This window comes from Gymnoscopelus braueri, assembly GCF_963280865.1.
Source record: "Gymnoscopelus braueri genome assembly, chromosome: 22".
Classification (NCBI taxonomy): domain Eukaryota; kingdom Metazoa; phylum Chordata; class Actinopteri; order Myctophiformes; family Myctophidae; genus Gymnoscopelus; species Gymnoscopelus braueri.
This window is the reverse complement of record NC_137624.1, coordinates 38,909,400-38,926,361: the sequence shown is the minus strand read 5'-3', so window position 1 is coordinate 38,926,361 and position 16,962 is coordinate 38,909,400. Positions and strand designations below refer to the sequence as shown.

At 42.5% G+C, this 16,962-nt stretch overlaps 2 protein-coding genes across 2 annotated transcripts in view; both read left to right on the top strand.

Moving 5' to 3' along the window:
- Nucleotides 1–16,962, top strand: part of LOC308078724 (nucleoporin p54-like) — a gene marked incomplete at its 5' end in the record, with an annotated part of 280,426 nt that overhangs the window by 104,171 nt on the left and 159,293 nt on the right. The window lies entirely within an intron of this gene.
- Nucleotides 1–16,962, top strand: part of LOC308078722 (neurogenic locus notch homolog protein 1-like) — a 53,212-nt gene that overhangs the window by 21,497 nt on the left and 14,753 nt on the right. Inside the window, exons 5-20 of the mRNA XM_080420027.1 lie at nt 975–1,097; nt 1,773–2,006; nt 2,871–3,026; nt 4,059–4,244; nt 5,000–5,113; nt 5,613–5,726; nt 6,430–6,663; nt 7,760–7,870; nt 10,773–10,965; nt 11,374–11,519; nt 12,092–12,205; nt 12,927–13,046; nt 13,360–13,512; nt 14,185–14,413; nt 15,168–15,369; nt 16,030–16,368. Of these exons, the coding sequence (XP_080276153.1) occupies nt 975–1,097; nt 1,773–2,006; nt 2,871–3,026; nt 4,059–4,244; nt 5,000–5,113; nt 5,613–5,726; nt 6,430–6,663; nt 7,760–7,870; nt 10,773–10,965; nt 11,374–11,519; nt 12,092–12,205; nt 12,927–13,046; nt 13,360–13,512; nt 14,185–14,413; nt 15,168–15,369; nt 16,030–16,368 (2,768 nt within the window). The remainder of the gene's footprint in view (nt 1–974; nt 1,098–1,772; nt 2,007–2,870; nt 3,027–4,058; nt 4,245–4,999; nt 5,114–5,612; nt 5,727–6,429; nt 6,664–7,759; nt 7,871–10,772; nt 10,966–11,373; nt 11,520–12,091; nt 12,206–12,926; nt 13,047–13,359; nt 13,513–14,184; nt 14,414–15,167; nt 15,370–16,029; nt 16,369–16,962) is intronic.

The window sequence follows — 16,962 nt, the reverse complement described above, 5'->3', positions numbered from 1 at the left end:
TTGTGAGCTTGTAGATAAGCTATTTTCAGTGTAAAATCTGGCATTACGACGCCATCAAGGCACCGCCAAAATGCATTTAAGTCAACTAAATCAACTGTAGATTTAGTTGACTATAATCTTATGATGTTTAGTCGACTAAAACTAGACTAAAAGTAAACATTTCAGATGACTAAAACTAAACAGAATTTTATTCAAAAGACTATGACAAATAAATCAAAATTTGCTGTAAAAATCAACACTGTAGGGAAACAGTATCTCCTCAGTAGAAACGATGTGCATTAAATTATTTTTCTGTCCTCATAACTGTTAGTTCAGTTAGTTTGTATTGATGCGTGGAAACAAGATACCTCTATGCAGCTGCTTCTGTTGTTCATATCTTTAATGTGTATCATCGGCAAAGAGCAGAGGTAATTTAGATCATGAAGATCAATGAGGGGCATTCTTGTTGACTTGTTAAAGTTTAACCCAACACCATGCCACTCTCGTGGGTGTATCGTGCAGGAATGTAGACGGATAGATGAATCCACCCAGACACCTGCAGAGCCGTGGGTTGATGATTAATCATCATCATCATCATCACCCTGGCTGTTAAAACCCACCCACGCAAACAAAGGCTGCGCTAACCAATTCAAACACAGGAATATATACTGGGTTTACGTTTCATTTCGTTGCTGTCGGGTGGAAACTGTGTACAGTCCCCCCCCCCCCAAAAAAAACCAAAACAAATTGTAGTTATTATTTAGTCACACGCTCTTGTAACTTTTCATTGGTTAAAATACTTAACCTAATACCTACAGACAGAATTAACCACTTTAAAATGTTTCTAAAATAGCAAGGCGTTGTGAGCTTGTAGATCGGAGATTTTTGCTACTTTTGTGTGATGCTGTAGTATGACAAAGTAGAAGGTTTCTGCCCGACAGCAAACGATTTACTCTTTTGTCTTTTGTCCCTCTTCTTTTCCCGCTCTTTTTCAGGCTTCACGGGACAAAACTGTGAGCACAACATCGACGACTGTCCAGGACACAACTGTCAGTTTGGTGGCGTGTGTGTGGACGGTGTGAACACCTACAACTGCCAGTGTCCGCCTCACTACACAGGTGAACAAACGCTCACTTTACTAGCTAGCTATCCGATTGACAAGGAAAGAGACTCTTTTAATATACTTTTAAATGCTGGAAATAATGTTAAAAACTGTACCCGTGTTATAATTTGGCAATCTTATAAGCAATGAATATGTTGATACATTTTGGAAATCTGCGTGTCAAACGGCTATAAAGTCACCCCACCCCCAACATTCAGAAAACGCTACAAAAAACTGTAGAGCAGTTTTGTATGTCAGGAGTGGAAGAAATCCACTAGCTAGATCTTTGCGTTGGCTATTGGCTATTTTTGAACATTTAAAAAGAAATAGGTATGAGAACTACTGATTTAGAAGGCATTTGTAGAATCGGCCTCAGGTCTTAACCCATTAAGACCTGAGGCGATTCTTAAAAATGTTTTCTAAATCTAAACAGTTTTTTGAAAAAAATCTAAAAATATTTTTTTTCAAGATTTTTCAAAAATAGCAGATCTACAAGCTCGTAGCGCGGCACTTGGTGCCGCGCTATGAGCTTGGATATCTGCTATTTTTGAATAGCCAAAGGAATCTAAAGTGACACAGATGCGGTGGATTAACATGTTGGCCTACCTTTTTTTAAGTACCTTGAGAGAAAAAAGCAAAGATAGCTTGAAAGACATGTTATTCACCCTCTCTTCTCTTGCGGTTATTTCAGGCCAGTACTGCACGGAGAACGTGGACGAGTGCGAGCTGATGCCCAACGCGTGTCAGAACGGAGGCACCTGCCATGACACGCACGGCGGCTACCACTGCGTGTGCGTCAACGGCTGGACGGGAGACGACTGCAGCGAGAACATCGACGACTGCGCCAGCGCGGCGTGCTACCACGGCGCCACCTGCCACGACCGCGTGGCCTCCTTCTTCTGCGAGTGCCCGCACGGGCGCACAGGTGAGACAACAGCCTCTTAACCCATTAATACCTGGAACGCATCTGTGTCACTTTAGATTTTTTCAAAAATAGCAGATATACAAGCTCATAGCGCGGCACCGAGTGCCGCGCTACGAGCTTGTAGATCTGCTATTTTTGAAAAATCGTGAAAAAATATTTTTCAGATTTTTTTCAGATTTTTTTTTAGGATTTAGAAAACATTTTTAAGAATCGCCTCAGGTCTTAATGGGTTAAACTATTCCACTTATTTCACATAACAGACACATGGTGAACATGATAGAGCAGCTGCTTCACAGCCTTTTTTCCTTGGACCCGAAATAATTGAAAGGAGTGGTCACCCAAAATAAATCTTATTTTCTATCAATTACACACCCCATGAAGCATTGAAATCTTTTACTTTTTGTCGCATTCCTAAGAAAATAATTTGATCAGTGGCGGAAAGATGCCAATGTCTCCGGTAGGAGACTCAAAGAGTCTCCCTTGAGTCTCCTACCGGAGAGACTGCCGTTCATCAAGTTATTGGCCTAGGACGACAAAAACAAAAAGATCTCAATAGAATTCAATGCTTTATGTGGTGTGTACTTAATAGAAAATAAGTATTTTTGAACTACTCCTTTAAAACCTGTTTTATCAAGTTGGACTGATATCACATTGAGAACATAACAGGCAGACAGTGGATAAAAGCAAGTTATGAAGTTATGAAACGGACATGGCCTCAGTCACCTGTCTGTTTGGCCCCTTGTGGGCCACAACGGGGGGCCTCAGCTTGAGTACTACTGTGGTAGAGGATCTCAGTTAACACAAGTAAAAACGTACTGCTAAAGATCCAGAGATTCAGTTTGTATCTGCTGTTCTTCCTCTCAGGGCTGCTCTGTCACCTGGACGACGCCTGCATCAGCAACCCGTGTCAGAAAGGCTCCAACTGCGACACCAACCCGGTCAACGGCAAGGCCATCTGCACCTGTCCCCCCGGCTACACCGGCTCGGCCTGCAACCTGGACATCGACGAGTGCTCTCTGGGTAAGTGCTTACTGCAGGGTCCCCACGGTTATGAAATTCCTGGAAATATTTTGAAATTGAAAAAAAAATAATCCAGTACTGGAAAAGTTTGGGAATTGATCAAAGGTCCTGGAATTTATCAAGGGTCCTGGAAAAATATTTGGCTATGCATTGTTTTTGGCTATTGATTTTGTTAATACAAAACATTTTCATAAACATGTATAACATTACACGAAATATGTAACATAAGTAGTTTTTCGCCGAACGGGCTGTGTGATGGCATATATTATTTAAATAAAATAAGTCATACGGATGCCATAATGAGTCTTCCAGTGAGCTATGCCCTAATTTTGCACGAAATTTTGAATGAAATTGTACTATTCTATGCTTTATTTTTGCTACACTGCCTATCTTTGGGCATTCTACATAGGAGTAAGAGACACATTATTGCGCTGAATGATTGTTATATAGGCCTGGAAAAGTTTTGGAAAAGTTTTGGAAATTCATTGCTAAAAATGTGTGGGGACCCTGTTACTGGGAATCGACCTGTATCCCAGGTCTAGGGATGGGACGATAATAGTTATTATCGTTTATCGTGCTAAAAAACGCTCACAATAATAGCGTTGTACAGATTTAAATGTTTTATCGTGAAATTGTCCTCCGTCATACTCTGAGATCATTTCACCTTTGCCGAGCTGCTAATCCGGTACCACTTAAACCCCCTAGATCTCTAGAATTGGTAAAACGCACCTGTAAAGAACGTACTTGATACAGTTTTATTTTTTGCAACACAATGCGTTGTGAGATTGTAGATCTGCTATTTTTGGCAAACGTTCTGCCCAAGTGGTTAACAAAAGTGCCATTTTAAGAGTTTTAAGCACATTTAGGTTATCGCTATAATATCGTAAATCGCAATTATTTTGGTCACAATAATCGTGACATAATTCTAACTTTTTGTAAATTAATATTTTTTTTTGTTTTTACGACTATGACATTAAATAAGCTTAACATAATTAACACATGACGAACTTGTGTATTGATCGATGTTTTCAGGGGCCAATCCGTGCGAGCACGGCGGGCGCTGCCTGAACACCAAGGGGTCCTTCCAGTGTAAGTGTCTCCAGGGCTACGAGGGTCCTCGCTGTGAGATGGACGTCAACGAGTGCATGTCCAACCCTTGCCACAACGACGCCACCTGTCTGGACCAGATCGGAGGCTTCCACTGCATCTGTATGCCAGGTACGAACTCCAGACTTTGTGTGTGTGTCTTTGAGAAATAGACAAAATAGCGGATCTACGAGCTCAACAAGCTCACCCACTGTGAGCTTCTAGATTTGCTTTCATCATAGCCGTGTTGATTTTGTCGACTAAAACTATAACGAAAAACATTGACGAAAAATAAATATAAACTAAGCTATGATGACTAAAACTAAGACTAAATATATTGACAATTTCATAAACAAATAAATACTAGACTAAAATGTCAGGGAGGGAACTAGTGGAGAAGAGATCCAGTAGAACTAAAAGACAAGTCATTCTATATTTGGTTGCGCTCGGGTGTTGCGCTCAGGTGTTGCGCTCTCAAATTAGCAGATTTACAAGCTCACAACGTGCCGCGCTGCGACACGTTGTGAGCTTGTAGATCGGCTATTTCCGGCATTCAGCTAAGAGAAAATCTGTCAATTCGATGGCATCATGGCCCGCCAAAAATACATTTTAACTTTAACTAGACTCAAATTAAAACATTTCAGGTGACTAAAATGTGACTAAAACTAAACAGAATTTTATTCAAAAGGTTATGACTAAAACGAAATCAAAATTTGCTGTCAAAATCAACACTGCATCATAGGATGAAGTATGAAATAGGGCATTCATTTATGAAGAAAAAATAAGGAAAGAAATACATCAATGGAGATACAAGGAACGAAGCATTTTATGACAATGAACAGACTCTAATCAGTGTTTGACTCCTCTGTGTGTCGGTGGGCTTTTAGGATACGAAGGGGTCTTCTGCCACATCAACTCAGATGAGTGCTCCAGCATGCCCTGCCTTAATAACGGCAAGTGTATCGACAAGATCAACTCCTACCACTGCGAGTGTGCTAAAGGTGAGTCAACTAACTGCAGTGAAAGGGGGGAGATGGGGGGGGTCTCCAATCCGTGTGGGTTGATTGTGCAGGGGGATTACGTGGGATTAGTGAGTAAATCACTTATGGTTAATGAGTATAAGTCACGTATGGTTCACAGGGAAAACTAAAGATGTTAATGATTTTCTAGTTGCAACAGTTGTACTAACTATAGGAATATCTGAATCCTGGAGTTGGGTACTAAAACATTAGCTTAACCATATAAACATTTATATATTTTGTGCTACATAATAGTATGAATAGCAAAAATAGCACATCTGCAAGCTCGCAACACTTCGTACTACAATGCATTGTGAGCTTGTGGATCTGTTTATTTAGTGTTTTTTTTTTTTCATCTTCAGGGGGGGATTTTTAAAACGTTGGGTGTCGTTCTCTGATTTAATTGGAGGGCCTTATTTGCGAGATTTCTTTTATGATTTGGTGTTGAACGTTGGACATTTCCTTCCCTGTTTCGCTCCAGGTTTTTCGGGCAGTCTGTGTCAGGTGGACCTCGATGAATGTGCGAGCACGCCCTGCAAGAACGGAGCCAGGTGTTTGGACGGTCCCAACAAGTACACCTGTGACTGCTCTGAAGGTAAAATGCTTTTCTTTTTTTATCTTTGTTAATCACTCAGCATTGTTGGATATATCGCTTTGACGATGGCGTCTTTGTGCTAGACATGCCAGCATCGTGACGAGGAGCCGAGCGTCTATTCTGAGCCGTGCACGTCTGACGTTTTTACGTGGTCGCTGATAGTTGGAAACAATCTTCAACTTTGGGTGTTTGGACGAGTGTTTTAGAACGGTGGTTCTCAAGCTTTTTCATGTCAAGGACATGAAAACTATACGTACTTGGCCGCGGACCCCGATCTCAAATATTTTGTTCCAGGGACCCCAAAGTCACAAAAATCTGAGTTACAAATGTTCGCTTAAATTTTTTTTCGATTCTTCAAAAATAGCAGATATACAAGCTCATAGCGCGGCACTCGGTGCCGCGCTATGAGCTTGTAGATCTGCTATTTTTGAATAGCTATAAGTATAAAAGGTTCAAATGATTGTGATGTTATATTATCACATTTTGCTGGGAACCCCCCAAGGACCCCACTTTGAGAACCAATGTTTTAGAAGAGTGCCTTGCGTATTCAGCTGGGGGGAAAAAACACTTTGGTGAACACACCAAAGGCCTTAAAGCACAGCCACCAACCAAACACACACCAAAGGCCTTAAACCTGGCGTCGTGCCCCCTTTTGTACAGACAGATTCTAAACGAAGCATTATTCTCTCTCTTCCCGTACCAGGCTACACGGGGCAGCACTGCGAGGCGGACATCAACGAGTGCTACTCCGACCCCTGCCACTACGGCACTTGTAAGGACGGCCTGGCCTCCTTCACGTGCTACTGTCGCCCCGGTTACGCCGGGCGACTGTGCGAGACCAACATCAACGAGTGCCTGAGCCAGCCGTGCCGGAACGGAGGCACCTGCCAGGACCGGGAGAACACGTACATCTGTGCTTGTCCCAAAGGCACCTCAGGTGAGGAACACAAACATGAAACATTAAGAGATGTTACAGTTAAATTAACGTTTTTGTAACCGACTAAACAACTAGTCTAAAGTTAACCCATTAACTCTTTCAGTGCCACAATACGTCAAATACGTCATGAGGCCTAACGCCCCGTGTGCCACAATACGTCAAATAATACGTCATGAAAAAAAAAAAAAAAAAAACTCAAAAAGAAAAAACATGTTCAGAACCCAAGATATGATGATTTGAAGATTTGCTGCTCCATTCACTTCTTGTTTAACTTTTTACTGAAAAAGGCTGTATCTCGGCTCCAACCAATTAATTTTGGTTGAAAATTCCATAAATAAGCATGGCACTGAAAGAGTTAAAGGGATACTTCACTTTCGGGCCGGGGAAACATTTAAAAAAAATATTAAAAATAAATGAAAAAAGTTATGGAAAATTCATGGCCCCCTCACGCATTAGTAGGACACTCTAATGCGTGAGGGGGCCATGAATTCTCCATAACTTTTAGTTAAAGTGAAGTATCCCTTTAAGACCTGAGGCCGCTTCTAAATATTTTCTAAATCCTAACCGTTTTTCGGAAAAAAAACATTTTCACGATTTTTCAAAAATAGCAGATCTACAAGCTCATAGCGCGGCACTCGGTGCCGCGCTATGAGCTTGTAGATCTGCTATTTTTGAATAGCCAAAGAAATCTAAAATGACACAGATGACTCTAAACTGTACCGTTCTGCCTTAAAGCGATTCTGGGAAATAAGATACCTTGAGCACTTCAGGAAGTTGAAGGAGAGCTGTGACTGATGTGGGACAAATCAAGGAGGGGAAAAAAAGCAGAAAATGAATATGACGTTAAATAATACTTTCAACGGCTTGTATTTAGTAAACGATTAATAGGGACAGCACCGTTTAATAGACTAGTCGACTAGCTGCGCACATCCCCAATATCATTTTGCGGGACTGCGCCCCGGCGGGACAGTGTAATAACTGGATGGGGGGCGCACTACAAATCCTGAACCTATGAACCTAACCTATATTTCAAAGCAATTCTATCCCCTCTTTGTGTGATGTTTACGTGACATGGTTGAATGTTTCTGCTCGCCAGGCTATAACTGTGAGGTGAACCTGGACGACTGCAAGAGTAAACCCTGTGACTACGGGAGATGCATTGACAAAATCAACGGCTACGAGTGCGCATGTGAGCCAGGCTACACAGGTGAGTGATCAGTACCAGGAACAGGGTTATTATAGTTCAGCATTTTTCATTTGTTTTGTATTTTTCATTTGATCTATAATGTCAGTTTCGTTTTGATTCGTTTTCATAGAGGGTTTGTTAGTTTATTATAATTTTTTCTCGAAAAGGCTTACTTTTTCTTTAAATCAGTTTAAAGTTCAGAAAAATAGCAAATCTACAAGGTTGTAGACCGGCTATTTTCTATATTGTTTGACGATTCTTTTGACAACTTGAAACTTGCACAACTAAAAGAATATCATATCCACCCGAATGGTAATATTGACAAACTAAAGGGACATTTTCTCTATGATTCGAGTTAGTTTTGGTTTTAGTCTTTGTACAACGCACACACAATACAGTTTTCAGTTACAAACCAGGGCCCAGCCACACAGGTGAGTGCTGGGCGGGGTCTACACTACAGGTGCAGGGGGGGGGGTGGTCCCCCGGGGGGGCACGAGGGGGAGGGGCTAGGTTTGGACGACAGGTGGCTGGCGGGTCCACTCCTGACGGAACAATGGTGTCGGGTTGCTCACATGGACTGGGGAGGGAGGAGAGAGACCACAGTCCCACTCCTAAACCTGATACACACACATCACCCACAACGCACACAAACACCAACTTTGTTCGCCCGGGTTTTGAAAAGACTTTCGGTGACGTCGGACCCTTGAAAGAATCTGTGTAAAGAAGGGGGCTTTTAAAAGGGAAAGCGTTTTGGGCTTTAAACACTGCTATTTAACTGTGTTGCAGTCCCAGTAATAGTTCATCAGAGTGACCTCTGATCAATTACTTCTCTGATAATTTACTCACAATTCACCAGCTCGACGAATGTAAAGGTTAAATTAATCTAGTGATGGAAAAAGTACTCTGATATTTTACTTAAAGTAGCAATACCACAAAATAAAAAATACTCTGTTACAAGTAAAAGGCCCGTGTTCAAAATGTTACTTGAGTAAAAGTACAAAAGTATTGGCGTCAAAATATACTTAAAGTACCAAAAGTAAAGTACTAAAATGTTTAAAAATAGCAGATATACAAACTCACAACGTGTCACATTGCGACGCGTTGTGATCTTGTAGATAGGCTATTTTCAACTAGCCTATGTATAAAATAGGGCTAAAGTGGTTGATGTATGTTTTATAATTAAATCATTTATATCTGCAAAGTAACTAGTAACTAAAGTTTTCAAATAATTGTAGTGGAGTAAAGTAAAACATACCCCAAAATTGTACTTATACTTAAATATAGTACTTGAGTAAATGTACTTAGTTACTTTCCACCACTGATATTAATCTAGGTCTGTAGTGTGGCATAGTACTACAGACCCACAGTACTACAAAAGCACTTTTATCTGCCTTTTCCCATGAGGATCCTCTTTCATGGCCCAGTAGAGCCGGTTCTGACTGGCAGTGGTGTGTGTGCGTGTGTGTGTTGTTTAATTCTGTGGTTCTCAAAGTGGGGTCCGGGTACCCCCAGGCGTCCTTGCTGGGAGTTCCAGGGGTCCCCCAGTAAAATGAGGAACAGTTTAACCACTTTATCCCTATTTTATACTTTGGCTTTTGTTGAAAATATCTGATTGGCTATCTACAACGCATCGCAAAGCGACACGGTGTGAGCTTGTAGATCTGCTATTTTATGGGGGTCCTTGGCACTACATCTTTTCAGATGGGGGGGTCTGTGCCTAAACACACATACACAACTTTAGGGGTCCTTAAGGCTAAAATGTCTGGGAACCACTTGTTTAATTAAGCCAGAGAAGGGCAGTATGGAGTGTGCATGCGTGCGCGTGTGTGTGTGTGTGTGCGTGCGTGTGCGCGTGTGGGCGGGCAGGCTGCTGTGTATCCCACCTCCTATGTTTAGTGGGTTGAGTGCACAGGGCGAGGCCAGGCTGAGACACAGACAGAGCTCTATTGTCATTGCAGAGCAGGCAGTTGGGTCCCTCCCCCTTTGTGATTGATGAACACTAGAAAAGGGGGGGATCGGGGGTTGGGGGGGGGTAATTGTTGCTCGGCTGCGTGTGAAACAGAGGGTCTTCAGGGTCCTTCTGTCCCTATATAAAGTCTTTTAAGGTTATAGTCCGTACTGGGGTGGGGGTTGGTTGGGGACGTTTTGGGGGGAGGATGTGAGGTGCTATGAATATCCCCTTCCAGACCCCACCACAACCCCTCCCCCCCGCTCTTTCAGGTCCAGCTAAAATAGGGCTTCCCAAACTTTTTCAGCTCGAAACCCAAAAACTTTGGTGTCTTCCCAGGACCCCAACCTACAAAAGGTGTAAAGCACTCTTTCACAAATAGTGAATAGATTTAACTTTTTTTTTTTCTTTTTTCAATGTACTAGAGATTAGCCAATTTGACTATAGGATGAAATTGTTTTACTTAATATTTGTCAGGAAAAATATATTGTTTTTAATTGTAAATAGTAATAATAATAAAATGTTAAAAGGGGTCATTTACTTGTGACCCATAAAAATGCGTTTGTGAAACGCAGATCTTACGCACAACAGCAACCTACATTCAGACAGTGAATGGAGGAGAGGTCCCTCAGGTGTGCTGACTGTTGAGGGAGGATTGTGTGTCAGCCTCTTCTATTGTCCATACAGCTCCTACCTGGCCTGCTGCGCCCACTGAGTCACGCAGTCAGCCACTAAGACCTCAACCAGGGACTCTATGAACACTATCCAGATGTGGGTTATAAAAAAAGTCTAGAGGGTGGTTAAGTGGTTAAAGTTGAAAGTTTTTGAAAAATATTGAGGGGTTTGTTTGGTGTGAAACACGATAGAAAAGTATTAAAAAAACAAATTTGGAACAATTTAGATTTTCTTTTGGCTATAACGACATTCCCAAAACTCATTTATAAAGATGACTTTGTTTTTGCATTGGTCTTTTAGGAACAATGTGCAACATCAACATCGACGATTGTGCGATCAACCCGTGTCACAACGGGGGCACGTGTATCGACGGCATCAACAGCTTCACCTGCCTGTGTCCTGTGGGCTACAACGACCCCACCTGTCTGTCACAGGTAGACGAGTGCGGAAGCAACCCCTGCATCCACGGTCGATGCCACGACCTCGTCAACGGGTGAGAAAACATCCCTTTTTTAAACACGTTATTATGATCAGCAAGAGGTTGCAAACAATGACAATTAACCAGGGTGGTGTAAGTGATATTTGTTTTGTTAAAATAAGTGTTGAATAGCTCTATTTTCTGATGGTAGTCATTGCTATAAAGTGTTTGTTTAGTAACAGGGGTCTCCCTGTCTCTCCAGCTCTTTAGTAACCAGAGAAATAAACAAGACAATCCGGTCAGGATGACAATTTCATCCAATCAGGAAAGAGAGCTCCAATAGGCAGTGTTGTAGTGCTAATTTTGGAAGTTGGGGAGCGCACCTCTGATAAAGTTGATAAATGATCTTTTGTGGGGTAGCAAAACAGGGTAGCAAATCAACAACTTCCCTCTTGACCTTTTCGTTTCCTTTTTGTCTCTCAGATACAAGTGCTTTTGTGACTCCGGTTGGAGCGGAACCAACTGTGATCTCAACAACAACGAGTGCGAGTCCAACCCGTGCATGAACGGTGGAACGTGCAAGGACATGACCAGCGGCTATCACTGTACCTGCAGACCTGGATTCACTGGTCAGTTGCTCCCGTCTTCTTTTTAACTTTTGTCACGATTCTTCAGTGTGTGTGTGTGGTGTTACTGTCATCATAATGTAACACTAACCAGAGTGTGTTCTATTTCATTCCTCCCTGACCGCCAGAGGGCGGTGTTTTCAACACCTGGATATACATCGCGTGTGCGGGCGATGTATATCCAGGTGTTGAAAACACTGTCCTCTGGCGGTCATCCGGAATTCATAGAACCTTAGTTACATGCGTAACTCTCGTTTTACATCATCACCATAGGGCCTAACTGAGTGTGTTTTATATCATCATCACCATAGGGCCTAACTGAGTGTGTTTTATATCATCATCACCATAGGGCCTAACTGAGTGTTTTATATCATCATCACCATAGGGCCTAACTGAGTGTGTTTTATATCATCATCACCATAGGGCCTAACTGAGTGTGTTTTATATCATCATCACCATAGGGTCTAACTGAGTGTGTTTTATATCATCATCACCATAGGGCCTAACTGAGTGTGTTTTATATCATCATCACCATAGGGCCTAACTGAGTGTGTTTTATATCATCATCACCATAGGGCCTAACTGCCAGACTAACATCAACGAGTGTGCGTCCAACCCCTGCCTGAACCAGGGCACCTGCATCGACGACGTGGCCGGATACAAATGCAACTGTATGCTGCCGTACACTGGTATGATTTTTTTTTATCATATATGCAAAAGGCAGTGATTTTATTCCTCCCAGCTAAATGAATTGTAGGTCAAATGGAATTTATAGCAAATGGAAACTCCGAACAAATGGAAACTCTGGAACCAAATGGACCATTTGGTTCCACACTCTCACAGAGTTAAATGAACATCCAATCCTTCTGGGGGTCCTTGAAATTAAAAAAAGATCACTGGGCTAGATAATGCTGACTCGCTTCTATAAACCAGGCAGGATCTTTTTAAAGTACAATTACAAACACTTGTCCTGCAGCGTATTATTTTAGAAAACATCTTAGCACCTAATGGCCTACTAACAGGGATGTGTCTCCATGATGTGCTGTGCAGCAGGCATAACACTGTGTATGTTTTGGAATAACAGGCTCCCTCCTGCTCTCCATTCCCTAACTCAGTGGCTTCCTGTTTCCTGTCTGTGAATCGCACAATAGCAGGAAACAGGAAGGACCTTCCTGCTTTAGCCAGGTCGCCATGGAAACGGATAAGGAAGTGGGATGGAAACTGGGCTTTAAAGAAATCGGTGTCACTCTTTAAAGATAGGGAAATAGAAACAAATTCTCTGCCTTGCTGACTCAGGTTATTTGTGATGAATAGTAAAATTCTTCACAGCAGTGACTGCTCCACCCAGTGGACATACTGTGTAACAGCAGCAGGTGTTGACTGTGTTTTACTGTTTTACTGTCCCCCCAGGTGAGAACTGTGAGATCCTGTTGGCGCCCTGCAGTCCCAGACCCTGTAAAAATGGAGGAGTTTGTAAGGAGGCTGAAGACTTCCAGAGCTTCTCCTGCATTTGTCCAGAGGGCTGGCAAGGTATCCATCTATCCATCAATATGTCCTCAGAAACTTTTTATATTGTATTTAAAGTTTAAAGAATATATATATATTAATGCCCTATTTTGTGCCCTAAAGTGTCGCGCAGAAGTAGTGAAATTAGCTGATCTGCAAGCTCTGCAAATGCGAGGTGTTGTGAGCTTGTATATCGGCTGTCGGTTTTGGACATGCAAGGTTTCCACCTGACAGTGTCCACTCTAGTGTCTACTCTACATACCGTATACCCACATCCTGTATATATACACATGCATACAAAAAAGTCTGAAGAAAAATCTCTCTCTCACGTCTCCAGGTCAAACGTGTGAGATAGACATCAACGAGTGTGTGAAGAGTCCGTGCCGCAACGGCGCCACCTGCCTCAACACCGTGGGCAGCTACCAGTGCAGGTGCATGCTGGGATACGCGGGGCAGAAGTGTGAGACGGACATCGACGACTGCAGACCAAGTAAGTCACCCATGACATCTGTGTGAACTCTTTGTAACTTTGGATTCCATAGACGCCAGCATGTCTTCTATATGGAAGCATGTTGCGCAGCGAAAATAGCCGATCTACAAGCTCTCAATACATTGCAGACGCGTTGAGAGCTTCAGTGCGGGGACGCATCTCTGTCATTTTAGATTTCTTTGGCTATTAAAAAATAGCAGATCTACAAGCTCATAGCGCAGCACCACGTGCCACGCTATGAGCTTGAAGATCTGCTATTTTTTGAAAAATCAAGAAAATGTGTGCAAATCTTTCAATATATATTGTTTAAAGCGAAGATTTGTAACTCAAATCTTTGCTTCTGGGAGGTTCCCTGGAACAACATATTTTACAAATGCTTGCCTTAAAAATATATATTTAAAAATATCTAAAATGACTCAAGATGCGGATCCTCGGATTGAATGGGTTAATTGTTTAGGAATCTGTGCTAGCGTGGGGGGGGGGGGGGGGGGGTCTCCTTTCATAATGTTTCACAAATCGCACATTAGGACTTGGACATACAAACATTTTCAGTCGTGAGATTTATATTTTTGCTTTAATCCATGTGTACTGCATTTAGACATTTGGTCAAAGTGAACACAAGGATGTTTCAATCTTAATTTATTCTTCACTCTTTGCCTCTGTGTCTTTCAGACCCTTGCAGCAACGGCGGCCTGTGCCGGGACGGCGTGAACGGCTTCGTGTGTTCCTGCCCGCCGGGCTTCCGCGGGGACCGGTGCGAGCAGGACATCAACGAGTGCGAGAGCGACCCCTGCAAGAACGGAGCCAACTGCACCGACTGCGTCAACAGCTACACCTGCACCTGTCGCCTTGGGTTCAGCGGGATCAACTGTGAAATCAACACCAACGACTGTACCGAAAGGTATAGTGCATCCTCGTCAGAACCAATGCTTTACATTAGATCAGTGGTTCGTATACTTTTTCATGTGAAGGACCCCCCAAAATGATACATATTTGGCTGCGGACCCCCTCATCTCAAATTTTGTGACAGTGACCTCCAGAAGCAAAGATTTGAGTTAAACATGTTAAAATAAAAATATATAGATATATTCAAAGATTTGCAAAAAAAATCTCGATTTTTCAAAAATAGCAGATCTACAAGCTCATAGCGCGGCACTCGGTGCCGCGCTATGAGCTTGTAGATCTGCTAGTAATTGTAACTAATTTACCTGGGGACCCCCTGGTATCCACCCTCCCAAGGACCCCTGGTGGTCCCCGGACCCCAATTTGAGAACATTTCTCTTACACTTCTCTTACACAAACACTGTTTGAGAACATTCTATTTCACTTACAAGCAAAAAAGAGACAAATCACTTTTTGGCAAAAAAAAATAAAAACTACCTGAACTTTATTTTATTTAAGTCATGCCGAAAATAGGGACCCCTGGTTGAAATTGGTTAGAAATCAGGACAAATTTTCTGCATAAAATTGCCGATACCGGTGTCATCAAAAAAAGTACAATAATGTCTGATATAAAGACCAGACCAATATATCGGTGGGTCTCTACATTAGATCATGCTCAGCACAATGGATAATATTGCCAGTGTTCGTACAGGCTGAATTGTCAACCATGAACTAACAGTCGGCGTACATGTATTCTCTTCACGTTTCTGTAGCTCTTGCTTCAACGGTGGCACCTGTGTGGACGGCATCAACGCCTTCACCTGCCGCTGTCTGCCTGGCTTCACCGGCAGTCATTGCCAAGACGACATCAACGAGTGTGACTCCAAACCCTGCATCAACGGAGGCACCTGCCTGGACAGCTATGGGACCTACAAGTGCACCTGTCCTCACGGTTACACGGGAGTCAACTGCCAGGTAAGGAGAATTTAAAGTCTGCGAACGAAAGCCGCCAGCAATGTAATTACTAGGGGTGGAAATAAAAAATCGATTCATTGATTAATCGCAATGCTGACATGGACGATTATGAATTGATTCACAAATGTCAAAAATCGATTATAAAAAAAAGCAGCAGCCAGATTTTGGTTGGTTATCAAAATATTGAGAAGCCTTTGTTATAAGTCAGTATTATTTTACAAAAAAGGACTATTTTCTTGTTGGTTTTCTGCAATTGTTGATGTTGTCAAATATAACCTTCCAGTTGACAGTGACACGTCTCTTCCATTTGTTTTTATTATCAATATATGATAATGGAGGTAAATTAATCGCAATGCAATGCGAATTGCAATCGGAATATAATCGAATCGTAGCCCTCGTAATCGAATCGTCAGGTACCTAGCGATTTCCGTCCCTAGTCATTACGACCTACAATGTAGGCATTTGACCAAACAATTAGTTTCTCTGTTCTCTGTCTCATTATCTTGTATATGGAAACTTCTTCTTTTTTTTTTACAGTCACCATGATTGCGCTGCAACGCGTTGTCAGCTTGACATTGTTGCTTCTCTGTGAAAAGCAGTGAGGATGTGCAGCTCTTGTGTTGATGTTTTTTTAACACATGTTTATGAAATCTTCCACAGAACCTCGTACGCTGGTGCGATTCGTCCCCGTGCAAAAACGGAGGTTCTTGCTGGCAGCAGGGCGCCTCCTACACCTGCCAGTGTCAGACGGGATGGACCGGTCTCTACTGCGACGTCCCCAGCGTGTCCTGTGAGGTGGCCGCCAAACGGCAGGGCGTGGAGGTGGTCCATCTGTGCAGAAACTCGGGACAGTGTCTGGACGCCGGAAACACTCACTACTGCCGCTGCCAGGCGGGCTACACAGGCAGCTACTGCCAGGAGCAAGTGGACGAGTGTGCGCCCAACCCCTGCCAAAATGGAGCCACCTGCACCGACTATCTGGGAGGCTACAGTTGTGAGGTACGCAGTCGCACACGTAATCGAATGTTTTTACTCCTAGTGGTTCTTCTCACGCTTTTTCATTTTCAAGGACCTCCGTAATTCTGAGAGCCTGCAAATGGAACCAGTGTTGATTTTGTCGACTAAAACTATGACGAAAAATGTTCGTCGACTACCTTTATTCACTGACGAAAACGAAATAAAAACTAAGCTACGATGACTAAAACCAAGAGTAAATATATTGAACGTTTCGTCAACAAACAAAAACTAGACTAGACTAGACACTAGGATCTAGTGGAGAAGTGATCCAGTAGAACTAAAAGACGAGTCATTTTATGTTTGGTTGCGCTTGGGTGTTGCGCTCTGAAAATAGCAGATCTACAAGCTCACAACGCGTCGCAGCGCGACGCGTTGTGAGCTTGTAGATCGGCTATTTTCAACCAAGTGTAATATCAGCCATTACGACGCCATCAAGGCACCGCCTAAATACATTTTACGTTAAGTCGACTAAATCAACTGTAGATTTAGTCGACTATAATCTTATGATATTTAGTCGATTAAAACTAGACAAAAACTAAAACATTTCAGATGACTAAAATATGAATTTTATTCTAA